The following is a 24789-nucleotide window of genomic DNA, read 5'->3' on the forward strand; positions in this document are numbered from 1 at the left end:
GTTTGTGGTGCTTGAGTTCAGACTACGACGTCTGGAATGTTCGTCGTTTCAGAGCATGAACCTCAAAGCGTTAAAGGAGAGGGAAGCAAAGCTGTTTCTTATGAAAGCAAAGAAGAAAGAAAAACTGAGTTGTCGGAGGTCCCGGCCTCACTTGGAGTCACCATCACATCGCTCATCGAGGTCATCCAGGAAGGAGTACAAGAAAAGACGGCGCCAATGTCCTTGGCGCTGGTCCTCCAGGTATGTGACTCCACAACTTTGTATGCCTTCTCTGAAGTTACCTGAAGGTTCCCAGGCCTGGATCACTATTGGAGATCCAGGATTTGCTGCTGGCGATACTACAATTTTCTACGGAGCAGGAAGAGATTCCACCGGCATCAGACCCTTCTCAGACTCCTCTTCAGGAGCAAGAGTTTCCGAGCTTTCCTGCTCCTAGAGCGGATCCGTTCCATTTTCTAAATGCTATGTATGACATTTTCGCCAGGGCCATAACTCCCTCAGGTGTGCCAGCTGGCCCCAGAGGTCCAACGTCCTTTTCATTGGGAGGATTCCTGGTGCCATACTAGCAGGCTCCGTTCATGCCCTTCTTACCTATGGCCCAGTTGCTTTGGCCTTCGCCAGCGCCGCGGAAGATGAGTCTACTGCTGACTCGGCAGGAGCCATCGGCAACATTGGTGCTAATGCCGACGTCCGAGAGGTCTCAGCTAACGTTGTGTCACACTTCAGTACGATCTACATCTCCAGTACCTAGGTCACTGGCGCTGGTTCCGGCATCCCCAAAGTCAGCCTATGCTCGTCTGACGCCGTTGCTGGAGTCAAGACTGTGATCCAAAAGAGAAGCTTTGAAGCAGCTGGAGGAGGAGCACTATCTAGCCTTGCATGAAGGTCAGGACATCGAGGAAGGTGAGAGTATCTCCCCAAATCAGGACTTTGAGGAGATTGAAGTGGCTAGTGGTCTCGATACTTCCCCGGAGTGGGAGTTGTTGTCCCCACAGGGTTTGCCTCCACGTGAAGTGACCTCATACCATACAGTCCTACGAAAGGAGGCTGATATGTTGGACTTGTCTCTCCCAACAGCTGAGATGAGGTCCAATTTGTTAACAGAGGTCCTTCATTCTTCAGTTTCTTCTTTGGAGCCCTTGCTGCCATTTAACGAGGCCTTAACAGGGCTGGTTTTGGAGATTTGGCAGAAGCCTATGTCGACTCCAGCACTGTTAAGGGCAATAGCTTGGAGATATAAGACTGCTCCAGGAGGTCCTGCATTCCTGAGTCAGCATCTGACGCTAGAGAGTCTGGTGGTGCAGGCTTCTTGCTCTTCCAGGTCTGCTCCTGGATCCTTTCCTTCAGCCACTGGGGTAAGGGAATCAAAAAGGATGGAACAGACTGCTAAGTAGGTCTTTTTCTCTGGTCGCAGGCATTAAAATTGTTAAATGCCACATGTTTGATGGGTAGCTATATATATATGCCCTTATGGACTCAGCTAGATCAGTCCATCCTAAGTTAATCCATGGATTTACAAGGGCATTTTTCAGAGCTTTTGAGTGATAGCCAGACTGCAGCAAAGAGGGCATACAATCTGGACTGGATACTGCAGACTCTGACTCCAGGGAAATGGGGACATTGTTTCCCACGAGGAGACATGCATGGTTTAGAGGTTTGGGTTTCTCCACTGACTTTCAGAATACCCTCATGGATTTACCGTTTGATGGGTCAAGACTATTTGGAGCTAGGGCGAATTTGGCCCTTGAACCATTGAAGGAATGCAAGGCAACGGCTAAAACGTTGTGCTTTCAGTCTCGCTCTTCGTCCTACAGACCGCTGTGCTGGTTCAGAGGATTTGGTTGTACATCCTCCTTTTGAGGGAAGCAGCAACAGCAGTAACAGCAGCCAGTCAATCCCCTGTATTGGTCCTACAGAGGGCATGGCAGGTCAAGACAGAGATGTTCCATCCATCAGCCTCCCTCCTCCTCTTACTCTTCTGCCTCCCCAGCCACTGGGCAAGGAAAGCAACCCTTGTTCCAACATCTTGCAGCACGCTTTGCCTATGGGAGGGCGAATAATTGATTTTTGACAGTTTTGGAGGTCCATAACATCAGACAATTGAGTGTTGAGCGTTGTCGAAAATGGATATGCCCAACCCTTCCAAGAGTTCCCCCTCACTTTCCACCCCAGCACAGTTATTGTTCAGAAAAACATCTTTTGCTTCAGCAGGAAGTACAAACACTTCTTTTAAAGGGAGCAGTAGAGTTGGTTCTGGAGCAGGAAAGGGGGCAGGGATGTTATTTGAGATATTTCCTGATTCCAAAAAAGGATGGGTGTTTACGCCCAATCCTGGATCTAAGGATTTTGAATTAATTCCTCAGGCAGGAAAAGTCCAAAATGCGTCACACAGGAAGTATCTCTGGATAATAGTAGGGACGCAGCATTACCAATTTGCTGTCCTTCCATTTTGTCTTACGTTCGCAACTCGAGTCTTCACGAATGTGATAGCGGTGGTTGCAGCGCATCTCAGAAGGTGGGGAATACCAGTATTCCCATACCTGGATGATTGGTAAATCAAAGCCAAGTCTCCAGAGTTGGTGCTGCCCCATTTGCAGGTAACAACCCAGTTGTTATTCAATCTGGGCTTTTCGTTAAATGTGCCAAGTCTCACCTGTAGTCCTCTCAGGGCCTCCTGTTTATAGGGGAAGTACAGGACACAACAGTGAATCGTGTCTACTCTTCTATGAGGATTCAAGACATTCAGGCTATGATTCCGATGTTTCAGGATGGAGCAGTTGTTCCAGTCCTAAAGGTCCAACCACTGCTACATCTGTTCACTTCCTGTAGTCTGTTGGTTACTCACACATTGTGGCACGTGAGCGCTCTCCAGTGGTGCCTCAGAAAGCAGTGGTTTCAAAACAACGGAAATCTCAAGGGGGTCAATAAGGATCTCCAGGGAAACTTCAGTGGATATTAAATGGTGGAGTGTAAACAGCAACCGGACACAGGGGAAACCATTTGGCCCACCACCTCCGGTGACCATAGTGATAACGGATGCTTTCACTGTAGGGTAGGGTGCACATCTGGGGGATCTGGAGATCAAGAGACTTTGGTCTCCAGAAGAATAGATGTTTCACATCAATCTGTTGAAATTGCGGGTGATACATCTAGCTTTCAAGGCCTTCCTCCCTTCCATTCGCAGTCAGTCGATACAAGTCTTGACAGGCAACGCTACAGTGATGTGGTAAATCAACTAACCGGGAGGAGTAGGGTCATATCTTCTCTGCAGAGAGGCTCTTCGACTCTGGTCTTGGGCTCAGGACCATTGGATTTGCATAGTAGTAATCCATTTGGCCGGAGCTCTCAACGTATGTGTGGACAGTCTCAGCTGACACTTTTTAGCTGACCACGAGTGGCGACTCTTTCCGGAGGTTTTTCTTCACTTCTTCCACTTATAAGGGGACGCTTCAGATAGAACTGTTTGCCACTCGTGAGAACACACACTGCCCATTGTTCTTCAGCCTCCAGTATCCGATGCAGGGAGTGCTGGGGGACACGTTTCAGTTGGACTGGAGCAGCCAGTTGCTTTACACATTTCTCTCCATACCTGTGATTCCTCGGTCTCCATACCTGTGATTCCTCGGGCTCTGAGGAAGATTCGCCAAGACCGGGCCCAAATTATATTAATAGCCCTGGATTGGCCAAGAAGGGTTTGATACACAGACCTCCGTCAGCTGTCACTCTGTCCTCCACTCCATCGCCCTCACAGGGCAGAGCTTCTCTCACAGTTGCAGGGGCAGGTTCTACACCCCCACCTCCAGAGCCTTAACCTACATGCCTGGAGATTAAACAGGGGAACTGGACTTCCTTTTCTCTTCCTGCTGATGTGGTGGATGTTATTCTATCGGCCAGGCGACACTCCACCAAAACTGTCTATGCTGGTAGATGGGCCAAGTTTGTCAAATGGTGTGAAAAGCAACGTGTTGACCCTTTAAATGCCCACTTATCCAATGTTTTGAAATTAGCTCTTTCTTTAGCACAACAAGGTTTTGTAGTTGCAATGGAGAAGGGCTATTTGTCTGCGCTGTCTGCATTTATTTGTTTGCCTGACCAACCCTCATTGTTTAAGTCCCCTAGAGCTGTAAGGTTTCTTAACAGTTTGACTAATATGAACCCATGGGATTTAAATTTGGTTCTAACGTACCTGATGGGTTCACTGTTTAAGCCTTTAATAATTGCCTGTTCAGGCTCCTTACGATAAAGACTATTTTTCTAGTGGCAATCATGTTGGTTATACGTGTTAGCGAGCTGCAAGCTCTGAGTGTTAAACCCACATTTACCACTTTTCATGCCAACAAGATGGTTCTGAGAACCATGGCGGCTTTCCTGCCAGAGTTAGTGACTCCTTTTCATTAAGTGCACTCTGTCACCCTTCCGAGCGTTTACTCTTCTCCCTATCCCTCTTAAGAGGAGGTAAGGCTGCATCATCTAGATCAAAGAGAGCGTTGAGCTTCTACATGGACAGGCCGAGCGAATTTAGAACAGACTATCAGTTTTTCATAGGCTACGTAGGCAAGATGAAGAGCAAGAGCGTCCACAAAAGAACACTGTCAAGGTGGGTCATTCTTTGCATCAAAATATGTTATGGTTTGGCAAAGAAAGAACCTCCTGGTGGCATAAGAGCTCATTCGACCAGAGCTAAGGCTGCTACATCATCCTTGGCTAGAGGTGTTCCTGTTGCTGATAGTTGCAAGGTGGCGACTTGGGCTTCCCTCCACACTTTGGCAAAGCATTACTGCTTGAACTCAGAAGTGAGGAGGAACGGTCATTTTTCCCGTCCTGTTTGGCAGAACTTTTTAGTATAAGATGACAGGCACCCACCTCATAGTGTGGGACTGCTTTAGGACTTTACTCAACAGGTGAGGAATCCACAGGTAAATGTATCCATCAGAAGAACAAGTTACTTACCTTCTGTAACGCTTTTTCTGGTGGATACAGTATCTACCTGTGGATTTCTCACTGACCCACCCGCCTCCCAGTTGCCTGTCTGGATATACCAAGAAGGAAAATGTTTGTATGTATTGGAAATTGTATATACAGAATGTTTGTTTATATGTAAATGTATATAAATCATTGAGTTGAGACTGCACATGTTCTGCTTGGATGTTGGTGTTCACCCGTTCACCTCGAAGGCACGAATAAAGTGGGTGAAACTGGCATCAGAACGCTGGTGAGAACTTCATATGGCTCTGATGAGGTCAGACAGAGTTGCGTGTGGAGCCGTTCAATTGTGACGTCAACGTGGAGAGCTATGCAAAGTTTCCGTTGAGTGCTGAGCACTGGGATATTTAAAAGACGAGGAATCCACAGGTAGATACTGTATCCACTGGAAAAAGTGTTACCGAAGGTAAGTAACTTGTTTATCTGGCATAATACAAATCCCAGGATAGCGCTGCTGAAACGTTTTTTCCGATGGATAGTGGTGCACTACACGTCCCCAATTTCAAAACTATTAGCTGGCTTCGGAACTGCAATGGGTATCACACTGGTTAGGAGGCGTGAATCTCGCTGACATTGCCACACTACTCCCGTCTTGGGACCAGAAGCATGTATTGCATTTATTCCACCCACTCACTGAGGCAACAACGCCAATCATTCCCCTTCTCAACATTGTATACAGATGCTATCGCAGGGCGCTTTTCCTTATCCAGTCACTCATGTCATATGCCCCCGCATTGCCTCTTCTTGGCATGCCATGCGGCCAAACATGTACCACCCGTAGGGAACTGCATCATGGTACGCAGTGGGCTTGCACATTGTAGGCAATTTATATAGCAATAGCTGTCTTCTGCCTATAGATGACCTGGCAATTAGTACCAAACTCCTGACAGGCCAGTTTTTACTGCGTGTCTCTATCATAGACGTTCTGACATGATCATGGGGTGAAGTACAGCAGGAACCTAGGCAACATTTAGTTTTTCAATACTTGCATGTAATGGCCACTGGCAGATACCAGACCTGGTGGATCGCTGGTGCTTTGCGCTCCCACACAGCATTACCCCTTGCTACACTGCGCTGTCTCTGGGACACAGACATTGGACGTGCCTGTACAGATAGCGACTGGCAGTTTGTACTCTTCCCTGGTCTCTTGTAATGTACGCTTCGTTGATCCAACTTTATATCCTGCATCGCACCTACTTGACCCCTAACAAGATCAACCAATACTTTCACTGTACTGATGCCAGACCACCACCTCTGATGCAGGATCCACACAGCTCCGGAGGAGAGAAGATCCACGCAGCCAGTCGTCGTTGCAGTTGGTGCCTGCAGATGCAAGGTAGTGACTCCCTCACTCCAAGGGAGATTCCTCTTACTTCTTGTGCATACTGAAGACTCTTCACCCTCAGAGGATGCACAGCTAGGGAAATGTTGCAGTTGCTGGAAGGAGCCAGAGAAACAATGTTGCAGAGCGGAGTCGTTGCTGGAGTTGCAGATTGTTGGTTCCTGGAGGGTCCAGTTGCAGTCCTGGTGGCCAGAATATGAATTAAATGATGCCGAGTAGTTCTGCTGGAATCTTGCACGTCGAATCTGAAGACCCACCTGGGAGGAAGACCCTAAATAGCCCAGGAAGGGGGATTGATCACCTAGCAGGGTGACCACCTATCAGGAGGGGGCTGCAACGTCACCTGCCTGGCCTGGCCAGTCAGATGCTCCCAGGGACCACTGCCCACCTTGGATTCAAGATGGCAGAATCAAGTGCCCACCTAGAGGAACTCTGGGCACCACCCCTGAGGTGGTGATGGACAGGGGAGTGGTCACTTCCCCTTTACATTGCCCAGTTTCGTGCCAGAGCTGGGACCGGGGGTGTCTGGACTGGTGCGAACCGGTTTATGCAAGGAGGGCACCAAATGTGCAATTCAAAGCATACTGCTGGCTTGGGGAAGCTACCCCTGCCAAGCCATGTAAACATCTATTTCCAAGGAAAGAGGGTGCTGCCGCCCTCTCACAAAGGAAATCCTTTGCTCTGCCTTCCTCTGCTTGAGCTGGTCAAGCAGCATGAGGGAAGAAACCTATCTGAGGGGTGGCAGCTGCGTGGGCTGCCTGGAAAAACCCAGAATTCTGGTAGGAGAAATGCTGGGTGTCCTTCTAAAAAGCCCCAGAGTGCATGGAATCATACAACCAATACTGGCTATGGTATTTGGGTATGATTCGGACATGCTTGATACCAAACATGCCCAGGTTCGGAGTTACCATTATGTAGCTGGACACGGGTGTCCTGTGTCCAGTACATGGGTAAAATGGCTTTCCCGCACCTATGAAGTCCAGTGTAATGGGGATGGAGTTCGTAGGGGCACCTCTGCTCATGCAGGGGTGCCTTGAAACACAGGTAGCTGTACCCTGCCCTCTGGGCTAGGAGGGCCTGCCATAGGGGTGACCTGTAGTGAAAGGGTGCATGCACCTTTTCGCGCAGACTGCAATGGCATTTTGCATGGGCTCCCATGGGTGACACAATACATGCTGCAGCCCATGGGGAACCCCAATGCCCTGGGTACCTAAGTACCATATACTAGGGACCTATATGGGGGCACCAGTATGCCAGCTGTAGGATGTGCTAAGTCCTGGGCAACCAAATTTAGAAAGAGAGCGCACAGTCACTGGGGTTCTAGTTAGCAGGATCCTAGTAAACACAGTCAAAAACACACTGACAGCTGGCAAAAAGTGGAGGTAACCATGCCAAAAAGAGGGTACATTCCTACACTGACCACAATGCCCACCTCTTGATCATCAATGCAGACCATTCTCCCCCCTCCTTCCCTCATGCTCCAACCTGTTTCCTCCCCTACTCTCCCCGCTTCCACCCAAACCCTCCCACCCACCCCCCCGGTTCCTTCCACCGGATTTTAAGACACTTGTGTTCTACCACCTTCAGTGCTTAAATCAAGTAACTTTATGTTGTACACTCACAAATGGCTCACATTTTTGGAACGCAACATTACTTGTTGATTTGCTGAGTCACAATGCAGATTATAAGGAAACATAGGGACTGTACCTCATTGTACCTGTTATACTGCAATAATTGTATCCATTTTTTTATTTTCGAAAGAGGAAAGACAGTAAATGTCAATAAAAATTATTTTTCAAAAGGGGGCGTATTTGGCTGTTTTGCTGGTGTGTCTCTGTCTGGAAGATCAGCCGTCCCTTTTTCAAATTACCTATTGTGACGCTTTTTGTTTTATAGAGGCTGGTGAATATGTATGCTCCAGTGGGACCTTATTTTGGTTTTAACTTTTCCTATGGAGACTGGGTTTGACCCTCTAGATAGTTGTTCTTTAAGGATGCTAAGTCAGAAAACTGTATTTTTGGTGGCCATGAACCCGGCCAGATGTGTGAGTGAACTCCAGGATTGTAGTTCCCATCCACCCTTTATTTCTTTTTGCTTTGACAAGTTGGTGTTGCAAACTAGGGTTGCTTTGCTTCCAAATGTAGTGACTCCTTTCACTCTGTCAGTCCATCACCCTTTCAACCTTTTATCCCCTGCTCCATGCCACAAAGGATGAGGAGCGGTTGCATAGGATGAATCCTAGCGGGCAGTCATCTTCTACTTGGACAACATCAAGGACACAAGACTGGATAACCAGCTTTTCTTCAGGAATTTCAGTGCTAAGACAGACAAGACGGTCCATAAAAGGACCCTTTGGAGGTGCATCGGCTTCTACATTAAGAACTGCTATGCCTTGGACAAGTAGAGATTAGCTCATTCCACCAGTGCCAATTCTACCACTTCTTCTCTTATAAGAGGAGTCGCAGTAGCAGAGATTTCCTAGGCAGCTGCCTGTGCATCTCTGCCCACCTTCTCCAAGCATTAGTGCCTGGATTCCGAGGTGCGCAGAGACAGTCACTTTGTCACATCCGTCTTGCAGGATTTCCTTGTAGAACCATCCATCAACCCTCCTCCTAGGTAAGGTACTGCTCTGCACTCTCTTTTGCATGTGAGTAATCGTCAGGTAGAGGTGTCCATCAAAAGAGTAAGCTACTTACCTGTGGATGCTATCTTTCTGTTGGATATTCGGTCTACCTACAGATTCCTCACTGACCCGCAAGCCTCCATGTTTGATGGATTGTTACAGGGATAGCTAATAAAATTCCAAATATATATTTTGCCTCTGCACTATTCTACAGATGCCAGTCTGTAAGTTCACCTCAAAGGTGGGGAAAAGTGGATGGAAAACGGTTTTGTTGCTCCCCGATAGGTGCTTTACAGCTTCAGTGACATCATCTGATGCCACTTCTGGGGTAGTTACGAAGCCTGCACCCCTTACATGTGACATGGGTACTTTGAAGTTTCTGGATCCAGTCTGACACCTGGGATTTTTCTACAGATGAGAAATCTGCAGGTAGATGGAGTATCCCCAGAAAGATTGTTACAGCAGGTAAGTAACATTTTTGGCCTGTGTATGTCTTGGGGGTTGAACCCCTAAACCGATCAGTGAAATAGTACATAGATCATTCCAAACTGTGGCCAGACGTGTTCTTAAAAATCCACCAGTAGCAGCAGAATTTGTCTAAAGGTTTTTGAGTGAAAACCTCCTAACCCCTTGTAAAGTGGTATTCTCTGTTCTTGCACCCAGGATCTGTAACAGCATCCCTATCAAAATCAGGTGAGCAGCAGCTCTCCGACAATTGGGAAACAAGCTGAAGACACTATTCATGGAGAACTACCTCTGACCTGAGAATCTACCCTTGACCTTCCCCTAATAAAATGTTTCATCATGGTGGCCATGCCCCCTGTTTAGCACTTTGTTGGTCTCAAACTAAGTTTGCGCTCTACGAATACCAATAATGTTTCTGGTCTCATATGATTAAAATCACACCATTGCTATCTATATTTCCTGAAAATAGGTTTGGGCAAGCACCTCCTCCCCCCCCCCCTCAAAATAAAATGATGTTTTAATCATAGTTGTGGCCAGTGTTACTTGATCTCATGTTATTAAAATAAGCTATTTTCAAACTTTTGTATGCTGGCGAACCGTCAACCATACTTTCAAGTAGTACTTAAATCACGCCAAGTTGTGACCAATGTCACATGGTTTAGGTGACTAAAAATGTGCTATATGTAACTAAATGTCCCCAAATGTCGCCATCTCTAGTGCAATCCTGCCAATTGTTAACTAATTTTCCTCTTCTGATGTGCTTAAAAATGGTCAGTTTTGCAACTAGATTTCCAAAACCCCAAGAATAGTAAGGTTTCCTGCAATAGGTTTACAGTTATTGATAAGTACTGCACGTTACCATTTCTAATTGGAATATTCAGTTTACTAAATTCATAATTTTTATTGCACTCATTCGAACAATTGTGCTGATTTGTACCATGGAATTTCCAATGTGTTTTACTATTTTATTAGGAATGCAAAGGTTATTGTTAACTCTGAAAAGATTGGGTTCCCCCATGTACCCACATCTGGGACCAGATGTCCTACAAACAGTTTACTGTCATCAAATGAATGGTGCAGACATTTCTTTAATGGGCACCCCATTTTTGTTTGACGGAAGGAGAAGATTTAGCCTTCATCTGTAAGATTCATGTGACAAAGCACATTACCATAGCCCCTACGATGCTCAACTTTAGAACAATCTCATTCTCCCTCTAGGATGCTCCTTTGAAGAAAGACGGGCCTGTCCACGTAACTCTGAAAGATCTGTTGAATGTTAAACTCAAGAAGACCAGTGAAAATGTTGAGAAACAGAAGGTAAGGCAAGAATTACCATTCATCACGAAGTTTGGTTTCATCACATCACATAATGTTTAACAAAGACTTGCTATTTATTGTCCGTAGAGGTATGATGGGCCTTTACCTGGTCCATACGAATATTACTTTCTCGTTTTTGCTCTTCTCTCCTTTTCAACTGGTCATACATTTCTTAACCATTGGAGCAAAACTTTATAGATTGGCACTGACTTTATAGATTGAGAATGGGATCTGTGTGGGTATCTGCTTTCCGCACTCTGGCCCTGTAAATGTCGCAGGTATTCATGTATTTTCCCCACTTGTCAGAGAACAGAGAGAGGCTTCTGTTGGTGAAGTTGCCTTCCTTTCTCTAATGGCTTTGTTGTTTTTGAAAATCAAGTCAGCCAAAAGCTTCATGTAATGCTTTCTGTACGACAATCATTCCTCATCAGGCTGACCCTTACAAGACCTCAGTATCTTGCGTTGAAACTATCCTTTGCATGCGTTTGTGCCCATTATGTGCTAATTAACCAAAGTCGCTGATTAAGACATTCCTGTTAATCTCGCAGGTAGGCACATTACCAAAGGGGACCATTAACTTTATTGTGTAACATATGCTGTTGCATATAAATCAGATTAATTTGAGACTACACATGGTTCTGAGCCAGCAAGCCCATTTCTTTTGGTATGAAGGTTGCTTTTCCCCTTTCTGTAACTATCAACCGCTGGTTTGAGGAAGAGGGATTAGCCTGGGGCAGGCATTTGTATGTTTCTTTTGGTTTTTAGACATTCAGACTCAAGACCAGATATATTAGACAACCTTTTTGAGGTTGTAAAGGTCCCAAAGAAGAGTACTGCGGCCTTGGTACTGGTAGCACCCCAGAAAGTCTATGACCTCTTGGGTTCTGACAAGGTTCCCCCAGACAAATCCACATGGATTGAACCTCTCTCCTTTCCTTAAGCATCTGGGGACCCGTGCGACAGGGCCAGTGCTTCCTGGGTGGTGTGAGGCCAGTTTGGGGCGCTTAATGCGTTCTGATCTGTGACAGGAGGAGAAAGGGCGTCTTGGCCACATCCGTGGTAATTCCTTCCTCTCCACGTTTTACTCGCCGTCTGCACTTGCTCATCTCCATCCCTCTCCCTCCATTAGCCCGTGTGCTTCGTTCCTGAGGATCTAGGAATGCTGTGATATTGAATGCTGAATGAGCCAGGACGAATTGGGTCCTCCTTATTTAGTTTACAATATCCCAGCAGTCCCACAGTCCCGAAATATCTGGCAAGAACAAGCTGGTGCCTGGTTTGCACGGATCACTGTTTTTCCTCCGCTTTGTACCTTATTTACTGTTGGGATTGAGGCACTCTTGCTGATGTCAGAGTCAGTCAGTTGGAGAGTGCATGTTGGTTTCAGGAGGTATTGCAGAGCCCAGCACATCCGCTGCACATGGTTTCCAGTGCAATTCGATTGTTTAAAAATAACACATTCTACTGCACGTTAAACTGTACCCCTAAACGGCACAGTATTTGTCACTAGCCATTGTGGTCCACATGCAGCTACATTTTTAGACACCGTATTGAAATACGCATTCCAATATATGTTAAGCATACCTTTCTATCAGTTCAAAGAAAGCATCCATGTTTCTTTATGACCGCTGCACTGAAGCTCATTAACCTCAAACAGGGTCGTCCAGTGAAATGTTAATTTCTCCTACATTCAGCCAACCAGTCAGTGCTGAGTTTGTCAGCGTTCATATTAGAGACTAGTGATCATCTGCTACAGTAGGCCGCTTCAGCAAACTATTGTTTCAGACCTTCCAACTCAGTGTTTCGCGGGATCGGTCCCTACTCACGCACATGGTCGCCCGGGGGGAGACTGAGATCACATGATGTGCACAAAATTAGCTGGAAAAGCCTGCAAGTAGCATGTTTCCAGCTAATTGTTCGGAGGGTCTGAGCGCAGCCGATGCCCATTCTGGGGGGTGAAATTTCTCCAACGCCTAGAGAGCAGCCCAGAAGCTTTGCTGTTTTAAGAATGGGATGTGGTGAATTTAAAATGCCTCGGCTACAGTGCTAAGCCCCTCCCCCATCAAGGTCCACCGCTCCTCTATGGTGAAACTTTTTCGTAAATTGGCAGATTTGCTATTTACAGTATGAGTCACGTTCAAAAGTACCCGGTGTTGATGCCTGGTTCCTGTCTGACAATGTGCGTGTGTTTGCGCTTGTGATTGTGTGCAAGTGTGCATATATTCTTGGGTTTGCCAATGGATGTGCAATATTCATCACTGCTTACACTGGTCTGTAAAACAATTCTTATTGTTTACAGAGCAAAGAACACCCACTCAAGTCCGAGAAAAAGATCACACTGTACTCTTGTCCTTAAGCTCAGGGTTTAGGCCACAAAGCTTGTCGATAGAATGACCTATATGTCCCTCGTCCCACTCACTACATTTGACGTGATGCCACCTCCAAGAGAGTAAAAACTATGCAGAAGTCAGTAAACCCTCCTGGATGCTCTACGTAGGCTAGCATTCCAGAACCCTCCTGTTTTTTCCCGTTACCGCGACGAGAATATGCAACGTAGGAGGCTAATGCCTAACAACCATGACGATTGGAGCTCTTTAGGGAATAGGGTATCCTCCACTTGCGGGGCTGAATGTGCTCATGGTCGGTGAATTGGAAGGTCTACGCATGCACGATCTTTCGGTTTCACAAAACACAAAGGGGACGTGCCCTTGACGACCACTTTGCTTACGAATAGGAACACTCGGGAAAGCTTGTGCTATGATTTGGAGATTGGGTTGTTACTTTGGATTGTAGCAGGCTCAGTTTAGAGCAGCTATTTTTATGTGCTTTGCTCCCGCTTTCCAGTTTGCTGGTTTATAATGGGGAAGCATTTATTCCAAGAGGAGATATTTCTCCTTCGCCCTCCAGATATCGAGGATCATCTCGCTCCTCCAGCATCCCCTCTCCTTTCCCCAAAAGACAGAGGAAGTGCAGATGAGAAGAAAAGCAGGGAGAATTTTCTTGGATAGTTTGAAAGAGTTTCATAGGTCTCTCAAGAAGCCTGCTACAGATGTTCTATCAGCTTCGGATGTTTCATCGAATCCAGATGATTCTTTCTCTTGTATTGACCAAAAGGGGAAAAATATTTCTAAAGAGACTCTGTCTGAGGTTTTGACTCATATCAGAGAAAATATGGGATGTTATCCTATGAAGCAGCCTTCCACCTCCTAAGACTCTGTATGACGTCAGTTTCAAAAGCCAATTCATGCTGGATTTCCTAATTATCCGTGTGTGTGAAGGAGGAATGGAAGAATCCAGCTAAAATTGCTCTCCCAAGGTTTATGTTCAAGTTGTATTCTTTTGAGAAGGCGTTTGCTAGTTTGACGGGCAGATCTTCAATGACAGAAGAAAATATTTTAGGGGGTCCTGTGACAAGTACATCTATTTTTCCCTGAAAAGGGTGTTTGCTGGTTTTCATATGACCATGATGGCAGACATGCATGGAGCCTACAGCGTACACTCTCTGATCACAGATGTCATAGCCTTTTTTAAGAGAATCCAAGAGAGCATTGAATATTCAGATAGAAAGAGGAAATAGAACGGCATTTGGAGTTGTTTTAAGGTATTTCGTTTGACGTTGCAAAATCTACAGCTTTAGCAAGTGAGACATCTATAGCCGCCAGACACTATCTTTTTCTGAAGGACTGCAACACAGATGTAGCTCAAAGGTCAACTACCTTGAAGATGCCCATTGACAACTCTAATTTATTTGCTTCTGATTTAGAAGATAAACTACATTGAGTCTTGAAGAAAAAAAAAACATTTTTTCATTTAGGAAAGAGCCTGCCAAGTCATCAAGGTTTTACAAATGGAATCCGTTAGATAACCTTAAAAAAAGCAGACTTTTGAAAAGTCATCAAGAAATCAGGGCACACAGTCTTAATTTCATTTTTTCCGAAAGACGAAGCAAAGCACAGGTTCCAAAAGTCAGCATTCCTGATTATGCTGGGATGGGAGAAGTTGGCCTGCAACCAAAGGTTGTAGGAAGGATAAAACAATTTTTCTCCACCTGGCAACAGGTAACGTCAAACAAGTGGTTCCTCCATTTTTATAAAGAATGGATATCAGATTGACTTCAGTCTTTACCAGAGCAATCAAAGACCATTCATAGGCTTGCTCTGCGAAACCCTTTAAAAAAGAGGACTCTTATCGAGGGAATCCCAGTGCTAATCCACAAGGCAGCCCAGTTCATTTTAAGGAGAGAAAGAAAGAAAAAAAGTCTACATGTTTGTTTTGTCTACTGATAACTCTGAAGAACCTGAATCCCATCAAATTTAAACTGTAGATATGACAGAGGGTAATCTCTTTGATCACATCCAGTCATTCCATTATTATGCAAGATGTCATGGTTGCATACTTACATACTCCAATACCCACAAATCATTGGAACTATCTGAACTTTGCAGTGAGCAAGCAGCACTGGCAGTTTATGGTCCCACCGTTTAGCCAAACGTCTGCTCTGAGAATTGTCATGAAGATGATGACACCAGTTGTTTATTTCCATCTTGAGGGCATCCCAATTTTCCCCTATCTTCACGACTTGTTGCTGCATACTACTTCTGAGCATATCATACTACAGTTTCTGGAACAGACAAAAGTATTGTTCAGCAGTCTAGGACTGTTACTGAACCTTCCCAAGTGCCTGCTTCTGCCATTCAAGGATCGGATTTTCATTGGTGCGAGGTTCAGATCTGATTTTGGGAAAGGTTTTCGATCAGGAAAAGAAGAGATTTTAGGTACAGTATTTAATCCGACATTTGTTCAGCAAAAGGATCCCAGCCAGACTTTCCATGGACATTCAAGGCCACATGGAGGTATGGGTGTTTATGGTATAGTGGGATTGTCTTCACCACTGTGCACTGTTATGGCATCTTCACAAGTGTTTGTCTCCGAATACCCAGTAGTTGGACACTACAATTCCTCCTTCTCTAGATCTAAACACGAAGCTAGAATGCTGGATGAACTAACAGAATTTTAAGAAAGGGTGTGGAGATGCATTCTCGGCCACCTTTAGTTCTAACAGATACTAATCAACTGGGTTGAGGAGATGCCATTAATCGTCAATCTTGTAAATTCAAGTGGTTACTGTTGGAGAGGTAGAGATCATTGAATTGGAAGGAACTATAAGCAATTCAGAGTCCTGCTGCATTTGAAGACTTTGATCTTTAACAAAGATGTTTGGTGAGAACAGACAAAACAGTGTCAGTGGCTTATGTCAATCAACAGGGGATCACTCGTTCAAGATCACTCAACCAGATGGGTATGGCATTGCATTCCTGGGAAGAGATGAATCTCTGCAGTGCCAGCTGTTCACATCATAGGGAAGGAGAACTTGTTGAGCAGAAACTTTCCATCATCCAAGAACCTGTCATTATCACAGACGACATTCAGGAATTGTAAGAAAATGCCTCTTTGGCATAGTTACCTCCTGACTTGCTGCCTTTTGCTGATGCCAGTTATGACTGAAAGTGTGCTGGGACCCTGCTAACCAGGTCCCAGCACCAGTGTTCTTTCCCTAAACTGTACCTTTGCTTCCACAAGTGGCACAGCCCTGGCACTCAGATAAGTCCCTTGTAAATGGAACCCCTGGTACCAAGGGCACTGATGCCAGGGAAGGTCTCTAAGGGCTGCGGCATGTCTTATGCCACCCTAGGGACCCCTCACTCAGCCCATGCACACTGCCTCACAGCTTGTATGTGCTGATGGGGAGAAAATGACTAAGTCGACATGGCACTCCCCTCAGGATGCCATGCCAACCTTCCACTGCCTGTGGCATAGGTAAGTCACCCCTCTAGCAGGCCGTACAGCCCTCAGGCAGGGTGCACTATACCACAGGTGAGGGCATATGTGCATGAGCACTATGCCCCTACAGTGTCTAAGCAAAAGCTCAGACATTGTAAGTGCAGGGTAGCCATAACGAGTATATGGTCTGGGAGTTTGTCAAACACAAACTCCACAGTTCCATAATGGCTACACTGAAATCTGGGAAGTTTGATATCAAACTTTTCAGCACAATAAATGCACACTGATGCCAGTGTGCAATTTATTGTAAAATGCACCCAGAGGGCATCTTAGAGATGCCCCCTGAATACCAGTCCGGCTCCTAGTGCTAGACTGACCAATTTCAGCCAGCCTGCCACAACCAGACGAGTTGCTGGCCACATGGGGAGAGTGCCTTTGTCACTCTGTGGCCAGGAACAAAGCCTGTGCTGGGTGGAGGTGCTTCTCACCTACCCCTGCAGGAACTGTAACACCTGGCGACCAGCGACCTATGAACCCTCAGAGGACTGCCCTGAACCAAAGGACCAAGAAACTTCCATGAACAGCGGCTCTGTTCAGATCCAGCAACAACTTGCAACTTTCTTTCAACTTTTAAAGACCTCACTCTTCCCGCCGGAAGCGTGAGACTTCACCCTCTGCACCCAACGCCCCCGGCTTGAGCTCCAGAGAACCAACACCACAGGGAGGACTCCCAGGCGACTGCGACCTCGTGAGTAGCCCGAGACGACCCCGTGGGGCCCCACAGCGACGCATGCAGAGAGAATCCAGAGGCTCCCCTGACCGCAACTGCCTGTAACAAGGAACCCGACGCCTGGACCAAGCACTGCACCCGCAGCCCCCAGGACCAGAAGGAACCGAACTTCAGTGCAGGAGTGACCATCAGGCGACCATCTGCCTAGCCCAGTAGGTGGCTGGCCCGAGAAACCCCCCCCGTGCCCTGCCTGCACAGCTAGAGTGACCCCCGGGTCCCTCCATTGATTCTAATACAAAACCCGACACCTGCTTTGCACACTGCACCCAGCCGCCCCTATGCCGCTGAGGGTGTGTTTTGTGTGCCTACTTGTGTCCTCCCCAGTGCTCTACAAACCCCCCTGGTCTGCTCTCCGAGGACGCGGGTACTTACCTGCTGGCAGACCGGAACCGGAGCACCCCTGTTCTTCATAGGTGCCTATGTGTTTTGGGCCCTCCTTTTACCTCTGCACCTGACCGGCCCTGTGCTGCTGGTGTGGTAACTTTGGGGTTGCCTTGAACCCCCAATGGTGGGCTGCCTATGACTAGGAACTTAGACTTGTAAGTGCTTTACTTACCTGACAAACTAACCATTACTTACCTCCCCAGGAACTGTTGATTTTTGCACTAAGTGTCCACTTTTAAAATAGCTTACTGCAATTTTAACTAAAACTGTGTATGTTATTGCTCTAATTCAGCGGTCTGGGGACCCCTGGGGGTCTGTGAAGCCTTCTCAGGGGTCTGCGACTACTTATAACATTCAGTAATATTAACTAATTAGTTCCCCAGCTTTCAGTAATGATTCAGTGGGGGTCCCCGGTTCCAGTATTAAGAAGGAGGGATCCACAAAAGTCAAAAGATTGGGAACCATCTCTCTAATTCAAAGTTCCTAACTTACCTGTGTGGAGTACCTTGCATTTTATGTATTTACTTCAAATCTTGAACTTGTGGTTCTAAAAATAAATTAAGAAAATATATTTTTCTATATAAAAACCTATTGGCCTGGAGTAAGTCTTTGAGTGTGTGTTCCTCATTTATTGCCTGTGTGTGTACAACAAATGCTTAACACTACCCTCTGATAAGCCTACTGCTCGACCACACTACCACAAAATAGAGCATTAGAATTATCTAATTTTGCCACTATCTTACCTCTAAGGAGAACCCTTGGACTCTGTGTACACTATCGCTCACTTTGAGATAGTATATGCAGAGCCAACTTCCTATAGGAATATATGTAGAAGCTTTGGATCTCTTTACCTAGAAAGACAATTCCATGGTTCACAGATACCCTCCTATTTTCAGGAGAAAGTAGCTTGGGGAACAGATGATTTACTGGTATTGTCCTAAAAGGTTACTCTATGTCTTCCCTTTGTTTCCTCATATTCTGAAGCTTCTTGCCAGAATTCAGCGGTAGAAGGCAGAAGTAATCCTAGTGGTCAACTTTTGGCCATGTTGATCATGGTTCTTGATGTTTTAATCCATGTTCAAGTATCCTCCATCCATGGAGTATCCCTCTAATACATTCCCCTCTCAGGCGCTCTTCCTCTTCCCTTAAATCTAAGTCTGTTGATTTGGAGTTTGACGTTGGCTGTGTTGAAGAAGAGGCTTCCGGATAATTTGATAAGTACCAATCAGAATTCCTTGAGACTCTCTGTGATTATGGCTTCTTATAGACATTAGGCTTCATTTGATAAGTGATTTCTATTTATGATTTTTCTGCACAATATTGTTCCATCTCTTACTATTCTTGGTGGAGTGTTTAAAATTTTCTGGGCCTCAAAGTGAGATTGATGCCTTAATTTTCGGACTATTTAAAAGTTTGTCCATTTTAAAACCTGTCCTTCCACCTTGTGCTTCATCTTGGGATCTCCCTTTGCAGGATCCTGCCTTTGAACCTTTGTAATCCGTAGACTTGAGGTTTCTTTCTTTTAGGGTGTGTGTCCTGGTGGCTATTACATCTGCTCATATGATTGGGGAACTGTCAGGTTTATTATGTCACCCTCCTTTTCTTAGATTTTTTCTTGAGGATGTGGTTAGGTTGAGACTCAACCATTCTTTTATTCCAAAGGTCACCTCTTCCTTTCACAATTCGCAAGAGGTAATTCTTCCTGCTTTGTTCCCTTCTCCCACCTCAGAGGAGAAATATACCTTGCATACTTTGGATGTAAAAAGAGTGATTTCTATTTATCGTAACAGATCACAGGAGTCCAGAAGGTCTCACCACCTCTCTCTGACTTTCGATCAAGCAGGGTGAGGAAGGAAATCCACGAAAATTACATTACGCAGGTGAATTAAATCCACATTTATTCAGACAAATCGGCCTGCTCATAATCAGGATTTGGCTCAAGGCAGATCTACAAGAGATATGGTAACTTCTTGGGAGGAGCTTCAGGGTTCATCTATTTAGGAAACCTGTAGGGCTGCCACTTGGGTGGGCCTCGGGCAATACTTTTGTGAGACACTAAAGATTCAATAATGTAGTTGATAAGTGATCAAATTTTGTCTTGGGCGTTTTGCAGTTTGTCATATTTCACCCATTCTTAAGCGTCCTTCATTGTTATTTCTCCGTGTTAAGTTCGCATTAAAATCATGGGTGTGCCTTCTTAGGACTAAATTGTTTACTTTTTTAGAGCCATTGGACTTTTTCTTTGGTATACCTCAAATGTAATTACTTTAACGTGGGCGAGGGACGTAGGGGTAATGCCCTGATTACTTACAGTATATCTTCATTACTCCTAGTTCCGCTCGTTCTCGGCACTGTCATTACAACCCCCCACCCTCCCTCCTTAGCCTTTGGCACAGCTCGTTTTTTACAGGAGGATTCTGAGAATGCTTACCTACAAATCTGAGTCAACCATTTGCTTCCCTAGTCTGTCTGAAAAAAGTTTCTCACGCCTGAATTGCCTGCAATGGCTGGTTGAAGATTTGCTGCTTATGTGTTGCGTTGCTACATGATGCCATCGCAGAGGGCAGTGAACCGGCGCTTACAGGTCACTGTGCTATAGGTCTGTTTTGGCTGAACACTCATGTTAGTTAAGTTGGGTAATCAGCGCGGCAGTAAGTGCAGTCCACCTTAGCTGACCAGCAGCAATTCATTAATCGTAGGTGACTCTGGGTATACGCCCACCCTGCACGTCATGGAGACATTTGTTATTCCAAGAGTGTGTTGCAAAGGGTCAGCCCAGATGCGGTGGGAGCTCCATAGCGAGATATTTTTCACAACATGAAGTGCTCAGTGCAAGAGGTTGCCGGGGTTTTGGATTTTTCGTTCCATGCCACTAACAGAAAGAATACAAGCAAAACCACAAGACCCAGAATTTAAAGTGCATTGGCTACAAAAGTAGGTGTCACAAATGATATGTGGCCTTTTGACACCTGTGCACTGTGACACGCTTTTCATTCTTGCTGTGTATAATAATGATGTCCAGTGTGCAGGCAGTAATCGAACATTTGAGCTTAACTGGACATAGTACATTTGTTGTCTATGATCAGTGGTGGTAGTAGGCATTTGCTACCGAACGCTAAAGGCGATACTGTTTTAGCAGTTTTAGCATGTGGAAGTGTCCGATAATTCCGTGACATGCATTACTGCGTGCCTGCTTTCATCTGCAAACTGCTGGCCAAGCAGTTATTGAAATAGGGAATGCGCAGGGCTTCTGGTGGCACTGTATTGGCATCACACCGCGACATGAGAGCACCAGTAGAGCGGTGTGCTCTACAGCGGCGAGGCTGGTTTGCCCCCAAGGGTCACCCAAAGTGACCCTTGTCGTTACCTCCTGCTTATGGGGACTCCCCGGATGAGTTCTGGGCCCCGGGGCGATGGATGAGGACGCGCACTGAAGGGCGGATACTCTCCAACTCACTGATCATGGCTGTGATGTCCTGCAAGTAATGCGGCGTGGCGGCGCTACACGGCGGACCCACCAAGGATCTGGAGGCTTTGCTTGCCGCGCCCGCAAATGAGAGGAACAGGGGCCTCTGGCGGCAACTGAGCCGCGCATGAGTGCTCCATAGCTGCATGAGTGCCAGCCACCCTGCTGAGGACCAGCCACTCTAGGGCTTTGCGACCTTCTGGAGGCGCAGTTGTTCTCGTCTGCTGGTCTCCTGGTGCGTCATTCTTTGCGCTACTGAGCTGCCATCAACCTGCAGTCAAATCGCTGTCAGTGTGGCATAAGCCTATAATCGGTCTGCAGTTGTCCAGTACACAGCCTGCATTCAGCTCGCCACGAGCTGGACAAACAGAAGGCCCCTTGCCTCTGCTTTACACGGGTCTACAGCTTACTGTGACAGGATAGGACTGGCTGGAAGGGCCCCAAATGTCTGGAAGAGGGCAGGAACATGTGAGGTAAATCCACCGGGACCCTATGACACTAGTGATTGCGCTGCAGTTCGGAGGGGGGCAGCTGGCTCGGCGTGCCTTCATTGGACTGCCTTTCCTCTTCCATCTCTGTCCCTGTACTGCGTGCTACAGTGTGGCACTACTAACTGGCATCTCCAGAGCAGGCACGGGCAGTGAAGGAGGCCTCCCAGCACAGCGCAAATCCCTATGCTCGCCTGTGACTCGGGATTCTCACTCAGATACGGGTGGCTCTGGGACCTCACCCACTGGGGCCTGGAACTCACACCAAAGACAGCGGATGACTAGGTAATGTCTGCCTGGGACCCAGTGTCATATCTCCACGGGGGCAAGCCACTGTGATCGCCTCAGGCCGAATGACGGGCCATCCAAGACGCGCCCCCTTCATTAAGATAGTGGGCACTTGAAATCTTATGCCCTACAGTGACTCCAAAGTGGACATGTTTCACCCATTGATAAGTTTATTCAGTTATTGGTTCTTTATTGTGGGTATATGACTGGAGACTCGAATGTCACCTGACATGGTGGGGGGAACAGTTGTTTTGCTTTTATGTTTCCTTGAGTGTTTTCATGGATTCTCTACACATTGTTGGGCTATTCTGGTGTGCACTTCAGTGGTGGGGATGGTTGCAGCAAACAAGAGTGCGTGTCGCTGAGTGAGTTGTGCATGGGGGACTGTAACAGAGGTCCGATGTCTGAAACACATCTTCATCACACACCATGGGTACATGCATAGACAGCATTACACCACAGTATAACGTGATGACATGGAATGTGAGAGGTATGGCTGCTCCCACCAAACGATATTGGGTTTGTGCCCACCTCAAGTGCTGCAATACATACATTGCAATGTTACAAGAAAGTATTGGTCCTACTCCCCTGTGTATGACATTTACCAGACTGGACCTTATTTTATGCACTGACCGACAGGTGGCACAGGTTATCCATTCGGAATACCTGTCTCACACTCTATCGGACCACTGTCAATTGAAATTAGTCCTGCAATGGGGTAGGCCACGTCCAAGGATACCCACAAGAGAGCTGCAGACCGAAGCACTGCTTGACCCCCCCTTTAGGGAAGATCTGTTGAAAAGTATTACTCAGTACTTCGAACTTAACAAAGGATCTACCCTGTCCAGAGCCCTGGAGTGGGATGCGCACAAAGTGGTTGTGTGTGATTATTGCATTGGTGCTATGTGAGGGGGTGGGGGGCACACCGAGTCCTTCAGGGGGGACTGGTGTCCCTTGAGAGGGAGCTGCCCCCCTTGAAAAGACAGTGGCTAATCGCACCGCAGAGGTTGAGCGTCTCCAGCAGCTGCACAAACAGTATAGAAAGGCGGAGATGCACCGGGGTAGGCATGACTCCAAGCATCGATTGGCCATGCTACATGCAGAGGGAGACCAATTGGTAGGGCTCTTGGTGTGGCTTGTTAAGAACGACCAACAGCGCGTTCCTACTGGAACCATCAAGCGAGATGATGGCTCACTTGTAGTAACACAGGCTGCGGTTAATTATGCTTTTTGGGACTGTTACCAATCTTTGTACAGAGTTGGGGACGTTCCCCCTCCTGATCAAATGCGCAGGTTCCTGGGTGGACTGCCATTGTGTTGCCTGTCACCCCTCCAGTGGGCCAAGCTGGAAGAGCCAATCCTGCTAGAAGTGATAAGGACGGCCATAGCCCAAATTTCTCTGGAACAAGACGCTGGGCACGGATGGGCTGCTGATCGAGTGCTATGCACATTCTCAGCTCTCATCACCCAACACCTATTGGAGATGTACAATGAAGCCAAAGCAAACGGTCAGGTTCTGGACTCGCTGCACTGAACATGGTCCTCCCCAAGCCTGGACGAGACCTTTTAGATGTTCATGCTTACCGCCTGTTATCTCTCCTTAACTTCGATTGTAAAATCTTGGGTAGGGTGCTTGCAAATAGACTTCTCCCTGTAGTCAGAATCCTGGTGCACGACAATCAATCAGGATTTATACCTAGGCACAGCACCCTTTTGAATATCTGACAGCTCTTGTGGCTCACGCATGACAACCCACCTAAGGCAGACAGCCTCTTGGCACAGAAAAAACTTTCAACACCCTGAGCTGGTACTTCTTACTGATGACCCTGGAAAACATGGGCTTCGGACGGTGTACCTAAGCTGGATTTGCACACTCTACATGAACCCAATGGCAAGAGCCTGGATGGGCCAATTGATCTTGGAGAATTTCCCCGTCTAGAAGGGCACCAGTCAAGGGTTCCCATTATCACTGCTAATTTTTGCAATAGCTATGGAGCCACTGGTGCTTGCTGGCGCAAGCCTGGGGTTTGCCAGAATGGGGGATCCACCACACCGTCTCACTGTATGTGAACAAGGCTCTGGTCTTCTTGCACGAGGTGGAGGTCTCCCACCCATGCCTGATATTCTTGCTTGACGAATTCAAGGAGGTATCCAGGTTCACGGTCAAGTGGTCCAAGTCGTGCCTGTTCCCCTTCATTTCAACCCCTGCACCAGGTAGGAGTGTCTCACAGGAGCATCGGCTCAGAAGGTGTCATGATTCCTTCAAATACTTGGGCTTCCAGATATGCCACACTGACAAGGACCTCAAGTAGGGTAATGTGGATAGGGCTAAAGGGTAGATCCAGAGCGTCCTCTTCTGGCGTTCGCTGCCCCCCTCTACTCGTTGGGACGAGTAGCTATTGCCAAAATGCTCATACTGCCGCTTATTGCACTACTTTGCAACTGTTCAGCTCATGCTTCCCAAGACTTTCTACTGGAAATACATGGTCTTCTACTAGAACTGATGTAGGGGGGTGGGACGTTGGTGGGTGTCTCTCACTACTCTGCGGAGACCCTTGCTTGAGGGAGGGCTTGGTGCACTTTATTTTTAAATGTACTACGTAGTGGCATAGCTGCAGTGGCTGCTGCACTGGCTGAGCATGACTTCTTGCCCAAATGGATCAGCCGTCTGCCCGCTTCTGGGAAAGAAAAGCATTTACACATGGCTGACAGACCTGACCACAAAGAGAGTTGCGCCAGTTGGCGGAGGCACAGATGTGCTTGTGACGATTTGTGCATGGCAGGTGCTCCATACTCACCGTCAGTAGAGATATGGCACCTACCGGTCCTCTGGGGAATGACTGGGCGACATGATTTTGCACC

General features: G+C 46.8%; 1 protein-coding gene across 9 annotated transcripts in view; it reads left to right on the forward strand.

Annotated features, from left to right (window-relative positions):
* The window catches only part of PRR11 (proline rich 11), a 359537-nt gene that overhangs the window by 236450 nt on the left and 98298 nt on the right, over window positions 1-24789 (forward strand). For all 9 annotated transcript variants that reach the window (XM_069226409.1, XM_069226404.1, XM_069226406.1 and 6 more), the window contains one exon: window positions 10632-10730. In XM_069226409.1, coding sequence (XP_069082510.1) covers window positions 10632-10730 — 99 coding nt within the window. The remainder of the gene's footprint in view (window positions 1-10631; window positions 10731-24789) is intronic.

Source organism: Pleurodeles waltl, chromosome 3_1 (genome assembly GCF_031143425.1).
Source record: "Pleurodeles waltl isolate 20211129_DDA chromosome 3_1, aPleWal1.hap1.20221129, whole genome shotgun sequence".
NCBI lineage: Eukaryota > Metazoa > Chordata > Amphibia > Caudata > Salamandridae > Pleurodeles > Pleurodeles waltl.